Here is a 17456-nt window from a genome sequence, read left to right on the forward strand (position 1 = left end):
ATTACCAGAGAGACCGAAACAGCTGTACAGTTAAAATTGTGCACACTCTTAACATCTGGCTGATGTACCAAGATATGAAAGAAATGCCACCGAAGCTGTTACCTACCTAAAGGTTATTTGTTGCATTTTTGCATGAACAAATATTGCGTTTGCAACGCTCATCTGTAGATTTTTATTACACGTACAATTTACTAATGCCACACCAGATCAATGAAAGCTATTGTAAACACAAGAATCTGGTAGCATTTCCCAGAATAAATAATTTTGTGCACAAAAAATGATATTACAAGATGTAGTGAGAGCAATATGTTTGACACAGAAAAAACTCTGGCTAGTTAGCACGACAAAGGAAAAGAGCGTCATGTGCAGAAAGTCCACCAAAAGTGATGCAAGGTAAAAAGAAACAATAGTTAACACACTTAGTTAACCTAAAAGCAAAGACCTAGCAAAAATGTTTTATGACAACCCATTTTCCAAAATGCAGTATTTAGAATGAAACTCTTCCCTGCATCAACATTTACCTAATACTGTAGCTGACAACAGAATATATTGTCATGTAAAATACATACAGTATGTACAGTAGCCTGTCTTTCTTACAAAGTAGATATAAGTATAGTATCATATTACCAAGTGTTGCAAAAGATAATGAAGGCAAACATATAGAAAACAAATCACATATACAAACAAGCAAACAAAGACAATAAAATCTGGACATAATTTTGTCCAAAAAAAAAAAAAAAAAGCTTTTGAAAATAAATTATTAAAGAATAAAGTACCGCTTGTCAAGTTATTATGGGCCATCTAAGAAAAACAACTTAATTTTGGTCTAGCAAAAAGCATAAAGACTGGTCTAGCATAAACACTAGGAACTTAATTCACATTTTAGTTTAAAGTCAAGCCAATTTTGGGTTACACGTTACTTGAAGGTATCTACATGAGAGTGACATGACGCTGTTTTACATTTCATAAACAAGACATAAACGTTTATGACATAACGCTTCTTTTAGTAAGTGTCATTTGGTTTTTGTCATGTTAGGGTTAGGGTTAGGGTTCATGTGTCATGACAGTGTCATGTCACTCTTATGTAGATACCTTCAAGTAAAGGGTTACCCAATTTTGTTTATATAGCTCAAAATCACAAATTTACCTCATGTGTTTTGGATGTTTTAGTCACCACAAGAATTAGCTTTGCTCACGATGGGCTTGCCTACCAAACTAGTTGTACTCCGCAGGGTGTTTTGAATATTGTTTTTTGTATTTCAGCTACCACTAAATAATTGACGTTGGCCACATCCCCAAAAAGATCTCAATCCTCACTTCAAATGGTGTAGGCTTAATGGGGTTTGTGTTGACTTTTACACTAAACCAAAGACTACTTCTAGCGTGAGCACTGATAGGTTCGCATGTTTTTAATCTGCTGAATAAACTTTGAGATACCATTGCAACTTTTTCCCTCCCAATTATCAAATATCGGAACACCCTTCTCAAATTGCTTGGAATGAGCTGGTGCAGAAGAGCATCAGAATAGAATAACTGCTTGTTATAAAGGGATGCGTTTTGTTTTGTTGTTTAGAAATCACTTTTATGTTTTCCCCATTTGTGCTTTTATTTCATGGAATAGTTGGATGTGAGAGGTCTTCCTTTAAGGATGTTGTATTGTAAATGCCACGAGGGGCTTTGATGGGTGCAGTGTACTCTGGCTCAACAGATGTACATTGCTGGGATAAAGCCTAACATCCGGTGTTTCTTTCATGCGCCAGATGTCCCTTCCTCTATCTCCACTATCTATTTAGCACATTTAGCCGTTGCTGCATCTAGGGCTTAGTGCCGTCCAGGATGGTTGTGATTGGTTTAAAAGAAATACAAACAAGCCAGGGGCCTTATTATATCTGAACAAGAAAAATGATGGTAATATTTGTATGAAAAACACAACCCCCTTCCAGAGTTGTCATTCACACTATATTCAATTGTCTGGTTATGTATTCCTTTCAGCCCATGTACTAGAACTGTGATTACCAAATGGCAATTTAATTTAAAATGGCTTTTATTTCCATCAATAAAATATATATTCCCAAAAAATGTGCTTTGTCAATAACTGCAACGCCAACCTGATCTCACTCCGTGAAATTAACATGGCCCTTTAACTCAAAATCTGTGGCAGTTTCACGGAATTGCAAAAAATTCCGTGATGGGCCCACGGGAGAATTCCGTGAAATGAACACGGTCCCTTAAGTTAAGGAAAAGGTTGTGGGTGGGCTTACGTTTCGACGACACGCGGGACAACACCGGGACGGTTGGGTTTAGGAAAAGAACAACGGGATGGTTGGGTTTAGGAAAACAATAAACGGTGGGTTTAGGAAAACATTAATGGGACGCGGGAAAAGAAGAACGGGACGGTTACGGTTGGGTTTAGGAAACGTGACACGCGGGACACAATCCCTAGTGTCCTGGGTGAAAGTCCTGTGTTTGACCCATCCACCATCCCAACCAAACTCCCTACGCGGATTTTCGGCCTTTCATTCTACTCGCTACCGTAGTCGCTCCTAATGCTACGTCCTCTTCTCATTGACTTTACATTGGCATTGTTTTCCGTGGTGGCCACACGGAATTTTCACACATTCCGTACCACCACCACGTAATGCGCTGTTAACAGTTCGTGATCATTTCACAGGATTCTGTGAGACCAGGCTGGCAACACATTTGGCATCAAAGTTTAAGGCACACATAAAAACTATTACCATCACTAAACTTTTGCCGTTCTAATTTTCCAGACAGTATTCTTTGCAAAATACACTTTTGTAATGTCATTATTTTCTTACAATTGAAAGATTATTTTGGCCATTCATAGCCTCTCTCTGTCTCGTTCCGCCCCATCACACTCTTCTTCAAAGCTCTTGCTCCACTGATGATGCTTTTCTATCCTCCACCAAATCTAACGCTCTAGTGATGTTGCTACCAATGCTGCAACCCACCACCACCACCCCATCTGTCTGTCTATTTCTATCTCTGACTCAGTCTGCGACTCAGTCTCAGGGTTGACTGGGAATTGTTAATAGAAGGACCCGCAGCCTCTTTGTTTCGAGGCAATGGCAGAAAACAAAGCACTTTAACTCAAAAACCATCAGGGGCCACATCGATATTGATTTTCCTGGCAGGACACACTTATCTATATATTGCCCTCTATTAGGGCTAACAGATAGGTTAGGGCACCACTCTAAACAGCAGCAGTTCAGCCTTCAAGTAAAGATGAAATTGGGCCAGTGTCAATTTATCTTGTATTACTCCTCAATTGGGGCAACAGGGGGCAATAGAGTCACAGACACTATAAGTAGCAGGGGCCTCAAGGGGCCTCAGTTTGTTATCTTTTCTGTAGGTGCCATTGCTTTAAATGTTCTTATAAATATACACTCAGTTGCCAGTTTATTAGGTACACCTAGCTAAAACTAATGCAGCCTACTACAACAGTCCTGGATATGTATTATTTGTTCATCATTTGTTGTAGATGTGTATGAACTTTTAAGTTTGGCTTCAGATGTTGAATACTTTACAAATCTAATAAAAAGGGTGGTGTGAGCGGTTTAACGTGTCAATGGATTACCACAGAGACACAGTGAGAAAACATGAAAGTTACCCAAAGTAAATTAATATGTTTGTTAAATGTATGTTGAAATGGTCCAGGAATGGGAGAAGATTGGACAAGTGCCATACAAATAACTACAGTAGTTTCCTTTCTTCTCTTTTAGCTATCTTGGTATTTTTCTGCCAGATGGGGCAAGCTTTGCTTTATTGCTCACGCCTCCATCCCGGCCCAGAGGACAGCTGATGAGGGCTAAAGAGGGAATTAGCTACCCACTCAAAGGCTTTGCTCTGATCCTTCAGGTCAGTAGTTGGTCCCTCCAGCTCTTGAGCAGGACAGAGTAACACTAGTTTGCAAGGATTTGGGCAGATTTGAAATCAAAAGGGGAGGGGGGTCTAATGCATGTATTGGACATAGACACATGAGCCAGAATCTATGGGTGCACACTCCACTACAGTTGTTTTGTCTCCTGAGGGGCAGCTGCAGGGAACATTTGAATTGTAAAGATAACAATATGCTTCCCCTTAAGTGACAGCCAATACAAATGTAATGTACGTCAGTCAAACAGATGATGCTTATGTGCATTTGTGTGTCACATCTTTCTAACCGTATAGTACATATTCATAATGAAAACATATTATTTGGAGTCAACCCCGGAAACAGAAACTGCTTATGGATAATATTATTTAGTACTGTAATTCATTCATTGTAATGTTGGCCATTCTCGCGCAATGCTTACAAGTATTCATTGTTTCTATTGCATTTTTTTGTGGGTGAATAAGCTTTTGAAAGATGTTAGGGCCATCACGGGACAGTAAAACAATGCTAAAGATCTAAGTTTTTTGAGTGGGTTAGAGGTGCTTTCAGGCAAGGAGACCAACTCTGTCTTGTTTTAGTAGTGTTGCACAATATTGCCATAACGTGATATTGCAATATTGATTATAAATATTGTGATATAGATATAAATTTTGATATTTGTAAACATATGTAAAATTAGAAAAGTTATGGGAAAACGCATCAAAATAGATTCATACCAAATAAAAAAAAGTTTTCTTACAACACAAGGTTTATTTCAACTGACGGTCATATTGGACTGGTACAACATGAATAGATAAATAAGGACCATGTCTACAGAACAGGACATGTTCTACTGGTTGGACAGTATCAAATATATAAATAAAGAGAACAGGACACAACTTTTCTTTCGCTTTTCTGATTCGTTCCGTTTAGTTGTCTCGATCTATTTCTTCACTTAAACAGTCACTCTGTCGAAATATGCACACACATAGTACGCTACAGAGGGTTTGTCACGTAGTGGACCCGTGCGCTGACGTGTACTTATATGTGCAAGTGGCACGGTAACTTGGCCAATGAAACATCATTATAGCATTTCAAGCGGGCTCTAAATCAAACACAACTAAGCCACACAGCCAACCGATGGGAATCAGTACTCCACAATATAAACAAAATATTGCATACTTATCGCGACACTTTCGATATCACGTTGTGCAACGTGATATCGCGATATTGAGTTGATATATCATGCACCCCTAGTTTTAAAATAGTTATCTTATACAAATAAACGACTAAAAATAAAGAGATACCACCAAATCTGATTTTTGGTCCTGGAGAGAATACCATCATACTTTAACAGACCTCATTCACTGTCTAGAAACCAATATTTTGATAAATGACTGATGAATAAAGTTGCTCATTGCAGTTCACATGCTCACTCTAACAGTCTTACAGCCAGGACACACAAAACACAGAGAGAAGTCAAACTTGAGAATTATAGGAGGCACATCACTAGAATAATTGCAACTGGATTTCACCAAATAAAATTAAAACTGGGAGAATTTGTCATGCCCATTTTGTTCCAGCAGATGGCTGTAGTGTACAAGGAAATCCACTTCATGCAAAGTCAACCTTGAGAAACTGTGATAAGATAAACTGGCAGCGTTAGTGGCCGTAGTAGCAATAACACAAATAGCATATAGGCTAGGCCTAAATCCAATTAAAATTAAAACAACTTTGAAAAGACAGCCTGAGAGTCTAAATCTCTTGGAAGGTTAAACACAATATACATTTTAAACTGTCATAGCAGCACAGGTATAACTGGTAGCATCAATAAATTCCATTTTGGTTTGACTCTTCCAGGGCTGTAAGAACGCATCACTTGTATTTAGACACACCTGTGGTTGTCCTGCTAGGATCAATAGTGTGTGTGCCTTGAAATGTATTGATGAGTTAGTGCCGCTTGCTTTCACAATATACATATCATTATATGACTATGGTTTCCATTACATTTTTCACATTGTGTGATTTATAGTCTAAAAATATAAAGGATAATATATGTGAGGGGAACATTTGGTAATGCTAAAATAATGCATCGGAAGCTGGAGTTACACTGGCAGTAAAGGGAATAATTTATATTAATAACGTTATGCCACTAATATCTAATTTCTACTAATTTCCGAGTCAATTCGTATGCCGTTTTGAGTGTGCCTCATGGTGTTGACACTTCCAATCTATTTCCCAACAAGCAAGTTCGTTCTGCATGGGTGTACATACATGGGCGCCACCTTTGCAAACTAAACTAAAATAAATCCCTAACGTTATATTAGCCATTTCCTAGAAGTGAGTTAGCTACATCTTAGTTTGTTTACCATCTAATGGGATTAGCAATCACGTGTGGGGCATTTAGCGTTAGCTAAGGTTAGTTAGCTAAACCCACCTACGAACAACCTCGCTGGTCGTTTGACAACACTTACCGGTTACAACAGTAGGACACGTTCAGATTCCTCAGACTCCTGCATCCAGCAGATTAAAGATATTCCTTCTGCTGCTCAATAAATAAGAGTTTTAACTCATTTACAAGTTGAGTCTTTTCGAACCGAATAAAAACGGTAGTCGGCAGGGCCGGCCCTAGACTTTGCACTAAACCAACTTGTGTATTGTAAATATTAGTTTAAGCACTCATAATGTACAAAATAAGCATATAAAAAGTATAATGCGAGACCTATTAGCAGCAACACTATCTTTAAAGTGATGGTTCTAAGTAATTTCACCCTAGGGTCCTTTGCACCATGAGCTCAAGCCAAACACCCCCCTAGAAGCTTTTTTCACCTGGGTCTAACATTTGGAGAGTTAGAGTAGCGTTAGCCGCTGAATAGCTTAGCGCAGAGGCTAATGGACTCACGTTTGTATCTCGTAAATGACCCCACTGATAATGCCCGAAATTATACCAAACTTCTACAGTAGTACAAATAGGTTATGCACTCATAAAACGATGGATTGGAAAGTTTGTAAGTACACCAGAAGTTTATGAACACTTGCCTGCTCTCTGTTGCTGCTGCTGCTACCTGCAGTTAGACGTGCTTAGGGCCGTCTACAATTTACTACACAAAAAAGAGATACAACCAAAATATTTATTAATTTAATGATTAAATAAGGTAATGTCTCCAAACTTACCTCAATTATTACTGGTCTCCTGCTAGTTATACTACAGCACTTACTTTAAAAAAAACGTTAAATTAAAAAATATTTTTTTTGCATCTCTTTTCGGTGTTGTAATTTGTAGACGGCCCTTAGCGCTCCTCTTACAGCAGCAACAACAGCAGCAGAGAGCAGAAGCCAGCAGGCAAGTGTTATTTACATACACTTCTGGTGTACTTACAAACTTTCCAATCCATCGTTTTATAAATGCATAACCCATTTGTACTACTGTAGATGTTAGGTATCATTTCGGGCATTATTAGTGGGGTCATTTACGAGATACAAATGTGGGTCCATTAGCCCCTGCGCTAAGCTATTCCGCTGATAACGCTACTCTACACTAACTCTCCCAATGTTAGACCCAGGTGAAAAAAAGCTTTTGGGGGGGGGGGGTGTTTGGCTTGAGGTCATGGTGCAAAGGACCCTAGGGTGAAATTACTCCGAACCATCACTTTAAATAGACCGGCTCTGTTATGAGCTCTATTGTGGGACATTTCTAGCGCTCTTGGGGGCCCTCTGGTACCCACGGGGCCCTAAGCAGACACTTAGTTCGCTTATGGGTCGGGCCGGCTCTGGTAGTCGGAAATAACATCCATTTGTAGTCTCACAGAAGGTGAGAGGAGACGGTCGCTTCTTGCTACCATGTTTTCGTCTCTTTTATTGTTGCTTAAATAAACAATAGTCTGCTAAACACGGAAAAAAAATTGGGCTGGGATAAACTTGGTCTTCGTGTATCGATCTTGCTCGCTCTCTACCTGGTATACTATACATTACATTGCTTACATAGTACAAAGTGGGACTTTTTCTTTGAGTAAAAGTTTTCACTCTAGGGTGTCTATTGTAGAATGCAGCAAGAATGATTCAAGGTGTGCTTATGGATACATCTCCAAAAATGAATCACAGGAAAGAATGTGGAATATGTATGTAGTCTCAATCATTAAGCTTGCTTGCACAATTAAACCTCTAGGGGGAGGTCAGGTCCAGTGGATACTTTTGAATGCAGGTCCAGCACCAATTGCGATAGGCTCTACCAATTAACTATAGGCTATTAGCTCCACTACTCAAGTCATGTTGTTTCCGCCACCAGCCAATTGTATCCAGCAATGATCTATATATTGACTTAAGTGACCTAGGTGAAACCAGAAAGTGGAATCATTGATATGCTCAAGAGCTGACAGCAAGTAGACAACTTAAGTTAAAGTAATTATTGCTACACAAGATCCACTAAATCAAGTCTGACAAGTATTCAAAAACGCTGTCTCCTCAACAGACATGGAAGTGATAATCACTGTCTAACCTTTCAATATTGCTGCCTCTAAATGTGCCACGTAGTCCCTAAAATGGATTTTCTGGTTCAGCACCAAAAAAGTGATTAGCCCAAGTATGTGCAATACCCAAGATGTCGCAGATGAGACAAAAAAAAATACACACCACAGGTATGACACATTTTTTGCACTCTTTGTTCATACGTTAAGTTGTTCAGCAACAATTGTTTTTGACATTGATACAGTGCAAATGCACAATAGCACAACAGACACCATTAAGGATACATACTATTTTTCAAAGTCAATACAGCATGTTTGAATTTCTTTTTCTTTTGCTAAACATAAATGTTTGTCCTCAATGTAATCCTTCAGTGTCCAAACAACAAGTTTTCTTCACTTGTAGGGGGCCTTTTTAACAGAGAGGAGATTGGTAATCAATGGCAAGTCATTTTTCCAAGTGTGGTCGGCAACTTCTGCATGGTCATGACAAGTGGTGAATCAGGGCACTGTCCGCATCTGTTTCCCATCATGCTAAGAGCACTGTGATCGTCTAAGTCAGTCAGTCCAATCAGCTTCATTTGTATTTTAATCAACTATGCGGCCGTACTGGATGAGTTTTAGCCATACCATAAACAGGTGCTGATGTTAAACACGTCTACTTTGTCTTGATATGCATATTTTATTAAGAAAGAGATAACCTAACACCTGAGAAAATATCGCATTTTGCAATGTAAGACACAGAAGATACAGTGCTGTTCACCCCATCAGTTCACATCAACCACCACCACTCACCAGCATTTCTTAAAACAGATCAAAACAAACCAACAAACACTGACAAAAGACGGACAAAAACATACTCTGATGGTTCAAGTCAACGCTAACTCCATCTATCTTCATAGTCAATGCTGACTCCATCCATCTTCATATGCACCAATTAAAATTATTTTAATATCAAGTAAACACATGAGCTTTTTTTTTTTTAAATCTGCCGATTTTGTCTTTTTGTTTAATTTTAGGTTTTAAAAACTATTCACGATGAATTCAAAAAGGGCCTTTTAAAATTCAGGTGGACAACTCGATGATGGCTTCTGATCATGGAAACGCTGCTTCCTCAGCATCCCTCAACGGCGATATAGTGTTCTTTGAGGCATTTTAGATCTGCACGTTAGTAGTAATGCTTAAGCACAAACACCAGCCATCTTCTTGACCCTCCCACCGCCCCCCCTCACTCCCCCCACCCCAGCCTTCATGCCACCTCTCCATCACCCATCTTTCATTTCAACATCCCCTTACCCAACCCTAACAAATTCTCTCAAGTCACTGGTCCCTGTTTTCCATTTCTAACTCCCTTTTGTCTTCATTATTTCCCTTCTTCTCATACTTGTGGCATTTGTTCACTCGCTCTTCTTGGCGACAGCCGTGGCAGAGAATTTGGACTTGCCAAAGTACGCCTCGAAGAAGAACTGGACAAAGAGCACAAAGTAGCTTAGGTACATGAGGGAGGACCACACAATGTTCTGCATGTGGGATGGACACTCCTGGCCCTGCTGCATCCACGAGTACACCAGGTAGTTGACCACACAGCCCATCAGCATCTGGGTGATCTGGGTCAGTGTGATGAACATGGCAAACTTGCGCGACAGCTTAAAGCCGGCAGCCCGCAAGGCGTAATAAGAGTACATGACGGCGTGGACCAAGTAGTTCATGGTCATGAACCATCCGCCGCCGGCCACCATGTCTTTGTAGGAGTACCAGGAGTAGAGCAGCACGGTGATGTGGTGGTACCAGTGGAGGAAGATGAGCTTCTGTTTCCTCAGGACAATGAAGAGAGTGTCACCTGCAGGTATGACAGAGGCAGTTGGGGGAGGTTTGTGTAGACCATGTACAGTACTAAATACACTACGTATAGGACCACTATGTGCATCTGGTAAAACAGTCAGCAGCAGCATGCTATTTGTGAGGCTACACTTTGGTACAGCAGCATACTATAGGCCTGTATGTAATGCCTAATGTGTATGTGTTTAGTCTAACATTGGGTAACACTACAACTGGCAACAAAACCGTTGTAATGAAAGGATGACTAATTATTGTAATTGCAGTTCACTAACATGCCTTTGCCATTTGGCAGTGGAAAGTCTTAGCTGTCTGAGAGCAACATCACTAAAGAGCACAAGCTTAATGCGCGACAATATGACAAATTGAATCCAAAACAAAGCCTTACTTGGTCTGTTAATTTATTTGGGAAAGATTGTTTATGGGAAACAATATATTGTACCCAGTACACGGGCACTATGAGGCATGCCATAAAAAAACCGCCATGACTTACCCAGTTCTGGTGCTTTACTTAGTACAAAGGCGTATGCCCAGAACTTGCTAACAGGCCCGTTGTAAAAGCTCTGGTCACAAACTGACTGTTTAAGCCCCTTCGTCATCAGGATGTACGTCATGTAACTCCCAGTACGGATGGCACCAAATATACTACAAGGACAGAGAGACAAAACGGGAAATGTGTGGTTATTTTGTTACTGTGGTTGATATGTGAAGTCTATGCCATGTAGTGTTGAAATCAGCTGCACCTTAAATACTGTTACAAATATGCATTTTTTTTTTATACATATCACCTATTTTTAATAGACCCTACAAAGAATCCTGTGCGAATTAAACCACATTTTGCGTTAGCTTGAAATAAACCATGGCTTATTTTTTATTTTTATTTTCGAAGTAATGAATATAATGTTACACAATATGTACTCGATGTGTAAAGAGGTGCTATGGCAATAATCCATAACAACATAGCACCTGCTTTCCTCTGTTGCTGGTAGTATCTAATGTGACAGATGCACTCTGGATAGAGAAAAGGCATACTATACAGACAAGATATCTAGAATTTCAAAGTAATTACACATTATACCTGTATTTATACCAACATAATGCCAAAAAAAACATAACTTAAAACAAAGAAAAGAGGACAGCCCCGCAATAAGCAAGTCTAAGTTATTCCCCGCACTGACTAACTCCTCGAACTAGGAAAATCACAGGAAAAGGATCAGTATGACTGAGTCAAGTAAATGAAAAGTAAATGTGGAAAAATGCAGATATTCTATCAGCTGTCTGTCTACTGACCCACTTCATAAACCAGAGAAACCATTTTGTGAAAAGTAAAGCGAGAGAAATGTTTGTAAATGGCATGAATGGCTTACGTTTGATTGATAACACAATATCATTTAATTAGGCCACTAAGTGTAAGTGTGTTAAACTGTTGGCCCTTAAATTAGGATTACTCTTCGTGTTTGAAAAATTATATTTATTTGCTCCCTTTAATAATGTTAGTGCTTTCTTACCTGAATAGAGCAAGTGTGAGCGACCATAGCACCAGGGGCTTTCTCAACTCAAACTTCTCCCTCGGTTTCATGACATGGCGGCCCCCAAGGATAAAGGCAACGTAGAGTGCAGAGAAGAGAAAGGATTTCTTCCTGTGAACACATAAACACAGAGGAAAGATTTAACATTAACCTTTTTTGACTTTTCATTGCCTTTACCTACACAGCCTAATGTGCTGATTATGTCTGGTCAGTCAAGACGGATTCAACTTTTGGAGAAAAGCAACCCGACGTCAACCTGCGGTGGACAAGTCTGATCTCCAGTATAGTCGGAGATCAGACTCGTCTGTCAGAGGACAGAGTTTTACAGTTTAACAGAGGTTACTAAAGGAGTAGTGAGGGTCACTCCTGCCTTTAAATTTCTAGGTTTAAAAACAACAATATAACCAAAGGTCTGGGGTCCGTTCCAGGAAGGAGGTTTAACAAACTCTGAGTCTAACCCTGATCTCTGAGTTTTTGGTTTCATAACAGCTGATTTGAGTTGGTTCAATCAACTCCGAGTAGGTTCACTCAGGGTTACGCACGTCCACCACCAGTATAAAAAGGCAGCATGAGCCTGGAACCTGCGGCTTAATTTGACTCAACACGGGAAAACTCACCCGGCCCGGATACGGAAAGGATTGACAGATTGATAGCTCCTTCTCGTTTCTTTCGTTAAAACGCTGTTAGCTACTTTAGCTTAGCCATTAGCAATGGCTAATTCCTCTACCTCTCCTGCTCTTTCTTGCTCTGTGTGTCAAATGTTTAGCTATTCCTCTGCCTCCTTTAGTGATAACGATACATGTAATAAATGTAGTATATTCGCTGCTCTGGAGGCAAGGCTTAGTGAATTTGAGGCACGGCTCCGCATCATGGAATCAGAATCGTATGCTTCCGTAGCTAGCCAGCGCCACGTAGTTGATACCATACCACCATACTGTAGCTTCTTTAGCTTCTGCTAGCTGTCCCCCGGCAGACCCCGAGCAGCCGGGCAAGTGGGTGACTGTCCGAGGGAAGCGTAGCGTTATATCTAAACCAGGGAGTGCACATGACGGTCGCTCTAAACCGGAGCATCTTCGCCTCTCCAACAGGGAGCTCTATACTGCAATATGTGAACCCGGCGGCCCCAGCGGCTATAGTACCTACGGTCATATGTGTCCCCGGGGCCAGAGCGGGCGATATATAAACCCATCTAAAGCTGCTGGCTAAAAAGAACCGTAAATACAGAAAGATCATACTTCAAGTAGGGGGTCGTAAATCGTAGATCACTAAAATTAATGTTCAGTCACTTTGTGCATACACAAAGACAATGTCGGACTCATTAGTTTTCTCAGACCAAGTACTTATTGTAGGTGATTTTAATATCCATGTGGACGTTGACAATGATAGCCTTAGTACTGCTTTCAACTCATTACTGGATTCAATCGGTTTCAGTCAGAGTGTGCACAAGGCGACGCACTGTTTTAACCACACCCTCGACCTTGTGCTGGTATATGGTATTGAAATTGAGGTTTTAATAATATTTCCGCAGAATTTGGTATTATCAGATCATTCTTTAATTACTTTCGAATTCTTACTACCTGACTATACTAAATTAGATAAAAGCTTCTACACTAGATGCCTATCTGACAGTGCTATAGCTAAATTTAAGGAAGATATTCCAACAGCATTCGACTCTATGTCATGCCTTAACATAACAGAGGACTTCTATGTTAACCTCAGTCCCTCTCAAATTGATACATTTGTAGACGGTGCTACGACTTGCCTACGGATGACCTTAGACTCTGTTGCTCCCCTAAAAAAGAAGATGATGAAGCAAAGGAAAATAGCACCTTGGTATAACTCCCAACCTCGCAAATTAAAACAAATCTTGCGAAACCTCGAAAGTAAGTGGCGTTCCACCAAAGTGGAAGAATCCCGTTTGGATTGGCAAGAAAGTCTCAAAACTTATAGGAAGGCCCTAAGAAAGGCCAGATCAGACTATTAATCTTCACTAATAGAAGAAAACAAGAACAACCCAAGGTTTCTTTTCAGCACTGTAGCCAGGCTGACAGATAGTCACAGCTCTACTGAGCCATCTATTCCTCTAGCTCTGAGTAGTGATGACTTCATGAGCTTCTTTAATGATAACATTATAACAATTAGAGATAAAATTCATCACCTTTTGCCCTCAACTTCTAACAGTTCACCTTTAAATGTAGGACCGCTAGAAAGACCGACGAGTCCCGACATATACTTAGACTGCTTTTATCCTATAGACCTCCAACAATTAATGTTAAAGATATCCTCAGCTAAGCCATCTACCGGTCTCTTAGACCCCATCCCAACGAGACTTCTCAAAGAAGCACTACCCGTGGTTAACACACTAGATATGATCAATATGTCCTTATTAACAGGTTATGTACCGCAGTCATTTAAAATAGCTGTGATAAAACCTCTTCTGAAAAAACCCACCCTCGATCCTGAGGCCTTAGCAAACTATAGACCTATATCTAACCTTCCCTTTCTATCCAAGATCCTTGAGAAGGTGGTTGCTAATCAGTTATGTGATTTTCTACATAACAATAGTTTATTTGATGACTTTCAATCAGGATTTAGAAAGCATCATAGTACAGAGACAGCACTGGTGAAAATTACTAAAGACCTTCTAACTGCTGCAGACAAAGGACTTGTCTCCATTCTTGTTTTACTAGATTTTAGTGCTGCATTTGACACTATTGGCCATACAATCCTGTTACAGAGATTGGAACATTTAGTTGGCATTAAAGGAATTGCTCTAAGCTGGTTTAAGTCCTATTTCTCTGATCGATCTCAATTTGTTAATGTTAATGATAAATCCTCCAAGTACACTAAAGTTAGCCATGGCGTTCCACAAGGCTCAGTGCTTGGACCAATTCTATTCTCCTTATATATGCTTCCTCTTGGTAATATTATTAGGAAACACTCAATTAACTTTCACTGTTATGCGGATGACACCCAATTATACTTGTCAATCAAACCAGACAAAACTAGTCAGCTAGCTAAACTTCAAGCATGCATTAAAGATTTAACATCCTGGATGACCTATAATTTTCTGATGTTAAACTCTAACAAAACTGAAGTTATTGTGCTGGGCCCTAAACACCTCCGAACCTCATTATCTAAAGACATAGCTACTCTGGATGGTATTGCCCTGGCTTCAAGCACTACTATCAGAAATCTAGGGGTTATTTTTGATCAGGTTATATCCTTTATCGCCCATCTAAAACAAACCTCAAGAACAGCCTTTTTTCATCTTCGTAACATTGCCAAATTTAGGATGATCCTGTCTCAAAACAACGCTGAAAAACTAGTCCATGCATTTGTTACTTCCAGGCTGGACTATTGTAATTCCCTACTGTCAGGTTGCTCAAATAAGTCCCTTAAGTCTCTCCAGCTGATCCAGAATGCTGCAGCGCGTGTTCTCACAAGAACTAAGAAAAGAGATCATATTTCTCCTGTATTAGCTTCTCTGCATTGGCTTCCTGTAAAATACAGGATTGATTTTAAAATCCTTCTCCTGACCTACAAAGCTCTAAATGGTCAAGCACCATCATTACTAGAAAGGCTCCTAATACCTTATTGTCCCACTAGAGCACTGTGCTCCCAGAATGCAGAGTTACTTGTGGTACCTTGAGTCTCTAAAAGTAGAATGGGAGCCAGAGCCTTCAGTTATCAGGCTCCTCTCCTATGTAACCAGCTCCCAATCTGGGTTCGGGGGGCAGAAACTGTCACCTCATTCAAGAATGAACTTAAAACTCTCCTATTTGATAAAGCTTATAGTTAGGGAGTGAGGAGTTCCAGTGTCCACCTAACTGGCCCACCTGCTTCTCTTCATAATTGTTAGATTAATAACGTATAACAAAAGTAGAGGGAGGCAGGCCAGCTAAGCCCGATCCGGCGGGGGAGAGTTCAAAGCCCGAACAGGCTACCTCTCCTTATGTTCTGTCTCTCTTAGTTACGCGGTTATAGTTTTACGCTGTTATAGTTTTAGACTGCCGGGGGACTTCCTTCCTTCCTTTGACACACTGAGCTGCTCTCTCCTCTCCCTTTCTATTGCCATTTGTGTGCATCCCGTCCCAGAAATGTTTGTTACTAATCCTAGCTTCTGGGGAGTTTACTCCCCGGAGTCCTTATGTTTTTTCCCCCAGCGTATTTCATTGGAGAACGTTGGCACTAAGATCCTGGTTGCAGCTGTCGCCGTGGTCCTGCTGCACTCCCTGCTGAGCTCAGCGGTGCCCTGTAATGTCATGCTGAACCCTGCTGAACCCTGCTGCTTCCTGCTACGTCCATCCATGCTCTGCTGGGCCACGCTACATCCTGGAATGCCCTGGAGCGCCCTGATATAACATGAACTACTACGACTACCATTTGAAGTCACTGTTCCATTATTAATTTGACTATTATCGCCACTGTTCATCACATCCCCAACCGGCCCGTCAGACACCGCCTACCAAGAGCCTGGGTCTGTCCGAGGTTTCTTCCCAAGAGGGAGTTTTTCCTCGCCACTGTCGCACTGCTTGCTCTTGAGGGAATTACTGGAATTGTTGGAATTGTTGGGGCTTTGTAAATTATAGAGTGTGATCTAGACCTACTCTATCTGTAAAGTGTCTCGAGATAACTCTTGTTATGATTTGATACTATAAATAAAATTGAATTGAATGGAGCCATGATTCTACGATTCACCATGGTAACAACCACAAACAAACAGGTCGGCGGAAATACTCATGCGCATGAACAGCGAGTTTGAACACGCATTTCGTTAAAAAAGCAAGACAGTAGCTGCTGCTGCAAAAGAGAGAATTGGTGTGGGAGAAAATTGCTGCTTGAGTCAATGCGTACGCAGTAACAGTATTAATTTCATTTTTAAAATCACCGTTAACTTATATTACTGGTGAAAACTGGAATTGTATTACACCTATAATTTCATTTAGGTGCAATCCTGCGGGCGAAAAAGTAAACTATACTAATCCCATTCGGAGGCTGCAGCACCATGATCATTAACGTAACTATAACGTATAATAATTCATTTCTTTTTAATGGCTCTCACTGGTTTGTGTCCAGGGAACACTACAAAAACGTTTCAGAACGAGTCACACTTTTCTGACGGCTCTGCATACAGTGGCTTACAGTATGATCCGCTACACTTATAAAGAAAACTGCCGTTTGCAAAAAACGTAATGCGACACAAAGAATCTGCTTGGATGTTAAAGCAGGTCCACAATGGTTGATTTTAGTCTCATTTATGTTGTTCGTTGATTATTGTGTTGTGCACTTGTATTGTAGGTGGTCGGTGTTTTCATCACGGTTTGAGTGGAAGTGATAACATATTTGATTGCTTCACCTGTTCCCATGGTTTTTTTGGGCTTTGACAGAGAGGGGGTGAGCCTGGGAGCAAACACTTTCTGTTGACCAATGTTGCGGCTGTAAGCGGTCCAACATAGTGCTGCCGCGAGGGACTAAACACGGAGATGCATAGGAGCGGGAAGTAGGAGTGCTGGGGTAGCTGCAGCACCCCTTGTTGGCGGCAGCACCCCTTGTTGGCAAACTACGATCAAGCCCGTATTACCCAATGGGCATTAATCATTATGGTGATAATTATCCAATCAGAATAAAATAAAAGTTGTTTAATGTAATGATTGGGAGAAGGCCGCATGCACTGTGTAGATTGGCTAAAGATAAAGATGGGTGGGCATAGAGCAGGTTGTTTACATCGCACTGATCCAATATCAGCTTTCTAAG

At 40.5% G+C, this 17456-nt stretch overlaps 1 protein-coding gene across 1 annotated transcript in view; it reads right to left on the bottom strand.

Moving 5' to 3' along the window:
- Nucleotides 1-8509: 8509 nt before the first annotated feature.
- The window catches only part of elovl6 (ELOVL fatty acid elongase 6), a 32846-nt gene continuing 23899 nt past the window's right edge, over nt 8510-17456 (bottom strand). The window contains exons 2-4 of the mRNA XM_028589350.1: nt 11679-11810; nt 10664-10815; nt 8510-10174 (exon numbers count right to left, since the gene is read on the bottom strand). Of these exons, the coding sequence (XP_028445151.1) occupies nt 9732-10174; nt 10664-10815; nt 11679-11810 (727 nt within the window). The 3' untranslated portion in view covers nt 8510-9731. The remainder of the gene's footprint in view (nt 10175-10663; nt 10816-11678; nt 11811-17456) is intronic.

Source organism: Perca flavescens, chromosome 10 (genome assembly GCF_004354835.1).
Source record: "Perca flavescens isolate YP-PL-M2 chromosome 10, PFLA_1.0, whole genome shotgun sequence".
NCBI classification, from domain to species: Eukaryota; Metazoa; Chordata; class Actinopteri; order Perciformes; family Percidae; genus Perca; species Perca flavescens.